This window comes from Tripterygium wilfordii, chromosome 16, assembly GCF_013401445.1.
Source record: "Tripterygium wilfordii isolate XIE 37 chromosome 16, ASM1340144v1, whole genome shotgun sequence".
NCBI lineage: Eukaryota > Viridiplantae > Streptophyta > Magnoliopsida > Celastrales > Celastraceae > Tripterygium > Tripterygium wilfordii.
The window spans coordinates 4,077,131-4,081,697 of record NC_052247.1 but is presented as its reverse complement, the minus strand read 5'-3'; the positions used below and the strand labels follow the sequence as shown (position 1 = coordinate 4,081,697).

General features: G+C 36.5%; 1 protein-coding gene across 1 annotated transcript; it reads left to right on the top strand.

Annotated features, from left to right (window-relative positions):
• The first annotated feature begins 3,764 nt into the window (after positions 1–3,764).
• On the top strand, positions 3,765–4,567 carry LOC119980902 (ethylene-responsive transcription factor ERN2-like). Its single transcript, XM_038823737.1, has one exon. It carries the CDS (start codon positions 3,819–3,821, stop codon positions 4,422–4,424), a length of 606 nt encoding a protein of 201 aa, XP_038679665.1. The 5' UTR covers positions 3,765–3,818; the 3' UTR covers positions 4,425–4,567.

Below are 4,567 nucleotides of genomic sequence, written 5' to 3'. Positions count from 1 at the left end.
CAGAGTAAAATAGTGTTTTTTTTTTTTTAATTGTTGAAAAAGCTAGTGGGCCCAAGACTCTTGGATTTAAGCTATCGTGAATTGCCATACTATATCTATTTGACAATTGACATCATGTTCTCATGTTTCTGGTAAAACTCGGTTGAATCTGGATGATCGAATTTGTTCGACTCGGATTAAATCGAGTTTGAAGACAAATTATATGTTCGAAATTTAGATTAAAATAAAACAAATTTGTTCAGTTTAAAACCGAGTTAAGATCCAAATACACTGGTTTATTTGTCCAGACCATGACCTAGATTAGTTTATTGTCCGGATTTAAATCAATCTGGATTTGATCAATTAGGTACATTCGAAATCCAATTCAGATTGGGGATCCGAACATGTAAATATTTTATAAACACATGACGTTGTCTGACCTGAAACTGATTTTTTTTGCCACCCCAACTTCTGTGATTAGCAGAGGGGTCTCGGGTTTGTGCATACCAATATTCTGCCTTGTGGGTGGCTCTAGTGACTTGTCCAAGTGGCACACATGACACAGTGGCCCAATGAGAATTGTTCTTCTATTTTGGCTCAAAAGTTCCTCATTTTCAATCCATTTATTTCTCATTACACTAACTGCCCAGGAAGCCAAGGCCGTTAGCCTTGCAAAAGACCAAATTACTGTTACTTTGCTTCTTCAAATTCACGGCCCAAGACTTGGCGATCATGTCATCGACATAGACCTCTATTTCCCTTGTCTTTCATATCATGAAAGAGCGCAATCGTGGCTCACTGGTACGTCGTCCCAGCATTCTTTAGACCAAAGGCGCATTCTTTAGATCAAAGGCATCACCTTGTAACAGAATGTGCCCTCGATTATGCAGGTTGGCTAAATATGTTCTGATTTTGCTATTCTCCCTGCTCAAACACTTGATCTGTTATCAACCAAGAATCACCTTATGGTTGATAGTCAACCAGAGATAGAAAAGAGCAAGGCCGGTGTTCCTCGCCTTCCCTCCAATGTGAAAATCAAGATGATTGCTATTCGATCCATAAGTAATTCTCTTCCCTTGTTTCACTCTTTTGGCTATGAAGGACTACTGTATGAGTATGCTTCTGTTGTGCGAAACTAGAAGATTACATGTCTTGCCCGGTCCGCTCCGCCGCGGACTCCATAGGTCATCCTTGCTGACTGCTTGATGATGTTTGTTAAGAATGCATATATAGCAAAGTCACTGGAATCAAGTGTTTGGGACACATTTTTTGTTCTGCTTCTTCCTTTTTTTTTTTATTGTCATCTCTTTAGTTTTGGATACGTGTTATTCAAAGCAGCAGAAAAGATTTTGAGATGAAATTGAGTTCTAGTCGTCTTGCTTTTGACGGAGGGAAATATGCCTGATTCCACCAATGCTTATCCTGGTTATCTTTTCCCATTTAAAGAAAAAGAAAGAGAATCCAACAAAAAGTCGAATCCACTCCAAATGAAAATACTAATGAACCGAATAAAGATAGATATGATTGATTGAGTTCACAGAATTGAAGAAAACAAAGAATCTACCCTAACCCAAGCCAATCGGAGCAAGAATACACAAAAAGCCGAATAAATCTAGTACAAAACATACATAATGGTTCTACTCTAACCCAAGCAAATCGAAGAAAATAATGTTCGATAGACCGATTCCAACAAGATAAACCCTAGGCAAAATGACGAGCTCCCTTTCTACTACTACTTTCTTCAAACCCTAAAACTACATTTACTACTTTCTGGATACCCTAAAACTACATTTTTTGTAGTAACTTAAATTAAACAAATTACATTAAAACTTTTCCCTAAAATTAAGCGACTCTTTGACTAATCTAGATAAAAGGAATGAATGTCCCTAACTAGTTATACATATCATTGAGTTGGGCTGTTGCATTCATGGGCATGCAAGGTTCCTGGATTATATCAAAATTTGGCCGATCTTTGTTTGAATTCCTCAAAGGCCACCTTTTCTATGAACAGAAAAAGATTTAAGAGAGCATTTATAGATTGTTTCTCTAATAAAAGAATGTGGAGTTGCTTGTCTTAAAATTGTACCAAAAGTTGTTTTGGTACAATTTTTGTTCCCTCCAATTCCTCACAACTTGTGAACCATTCATGGGTACGTAGCTAAATTAGTTGGGACGAATTCTTCAAACATGAAATCCGAATTGGACTAATTTCCACATTAACACCTTGCGACTTACTAAACTACTTGCAGAATGCGGGACAATCCAAATAACCGAAGATTTGCGCAGAACGGAAGTCATGCGTTGCAAATGCCACACACTAAAAACTATTGGGTTTGTTTGGTATGATTTTGTTTCTATGTATTTTCTATTTTCATTTTTCAAAAAATAAAAAACAACACCAAAAACATGTTTAGTTGTCCATTTTAGAAAATACGGAAAACAAAAAATAACTAAAATCACATGAAAACAGAAAACGAAAAAAATAGACGTCTGGAAAATACAAAACAATACAGAAAAACAAACCAAATGTACTCTAGCTATATTTCTCACAGAAAGCCAAAAGTAACTGAAACTGCTAATTAACTAAGGGATCCTTGCCTGCTTCAGTCAGAAGAATCCAACAAAAAAAAAAAAGAAAACAGTAACATTAAAAAGAAGAGAATCATGAGCTTAAAGCAAAGAAGCATCAGTGAGTAGAACATGAAGAAACCAACAAGTAATCTAAAAAGGCACTTCTGATGATTACAGTGCACAAGAACATGTAATTTAGCCTTTTGATTCAAATTTGAAGTCAGGCCAAGACCTAGATAAGTCATTAACAAGCAAACTAGCAAAGACAGACATTATGTGACAAAAATCCAACCACTAATTTATAGAAAATATGAAGGGGGTGTGTGTGAGAGAGTGTGTGTCATAAGTTAGACAGAAACATGGGAGGTTTTGTTTGATTTGGCAGTATTGAGGTGTGTGTTTTTGTTTGGAGGCTGTTGGATTTATACAATCAATGGTATTAATTATCAGGCTAATCGGTAGATTTAATATTTGCATTATTCACAACAAATTAGAAAAGCTTATGTCAGCCCATTTCTTGGAGTTTTCTGCAAGTAGCTAGGTATAACTGATTAATTAAAACTCCACCTCATTATGTCATTTAATTACTGATCGATGTGCCCATACTAGTACAAGTACTTTTGTTCAATTTGAACCAGTGTGTTGTTTGTTGTAGAGTTGGTGTAAGTATGGATTTTCTCCATTAGGTTGTTGATAAGCTGTTTTTACTAAAATTATATATAGGTTATATCTGTTATTGTTTTAGGATTCAGTGTTTAGAGAAAGCAATGTTTGATATCGTATGAGATTTTAACCAAACGCCAATTAGTTCTGCCTACAAAATCATTTCTACCTTTTCATTGTTTTCTTTTTGAACCACTTGAATGATAACCTAGTCATCCTAGTCATGAATCTATCTAGAGTCAAACCGTCTAGAGTCAGAAGGTCATGAGTTTGACTCCCACTAGGAGCAATACCCTTGTTTCCACGAGCTGGGTTTTGGCCCAACTTACTTCGTCATCAGGTAAGAAACTTCTATGTGTGTGGACCTGAATGCTCGAGTTTAAATTCATATCGGATGTCCAAATGGTAAGCTTGTCAAAAAAGATAGTGTTTTCTTTTTGAAAAGAATATTAATTTTTGCACAAATGAGACGATCAATATTTCGATTCCCATATCATTCTTATAGCTCAGCCATCATCATTGCATACTATAATAATACAAACATTCTTTTCTTTGCCAACCAAACCAACCTCTCTAGCTCTCTTTGCTCTCTTTCTCCTACTCCCATGGAATCCCACCTGGAGAGCTTAAAAACTCCATCTCCAGATCCTTGTGTAAACAAAACCCTAATCATCCCTAATAATGAAAAAGAAAACAACCTCCATGGAATTGTTGGTGGAAAGAAAAGAAGCAGAAGGTTTCTTGGGGTGAGACAAAGACCATCAGGAAGATGGGTTGCTGAAATCAAAGACTCAAATCAGAAACTGAGGCTTTGGTTAGGAACCTTTGATAGAGCAGAAGAAGCTGCTCTGGCTTATGACAATGCTGCGAGGCTTCTCCGAGGTCGAAACGCGAAAACTAACTTTCCATGTCAATCACAAAACATAAACAAAAACATACATGAAGAGAATTGCAGGACATTGGAGAAGAATCCAAGGTTGTATCAGCTTCTTCATTGCGCCCTCGCGAAGACTCTCGCGAGATCATCTGCATCTCCAATGGTGATCAATAATCAAGATGTGGGGGATAAAGTTCATGATTTTGACAGTAGTACTGTTGAAGAAACTATACTTTGTTCTTCTACAGCCTCAGATGGGCTTTATTCATATGGTAGCAGCTCAAAGGTTTATTCTTCTGTTGTTGTTGCTCCTTCTTTTAGTGCTTCTTTTTAATTGTCTAGGACCAAAGACTAAAATAGTTATCAAGATAACTCTAGAAAACCTACTCTCTTTTTCCCTTTTTTGAGTGAGTTTTTCAGTCTGTAAATTATGTTTTCCATTCCGCGTAACTTGTAGTTCTGGTTCTTGAGATAATC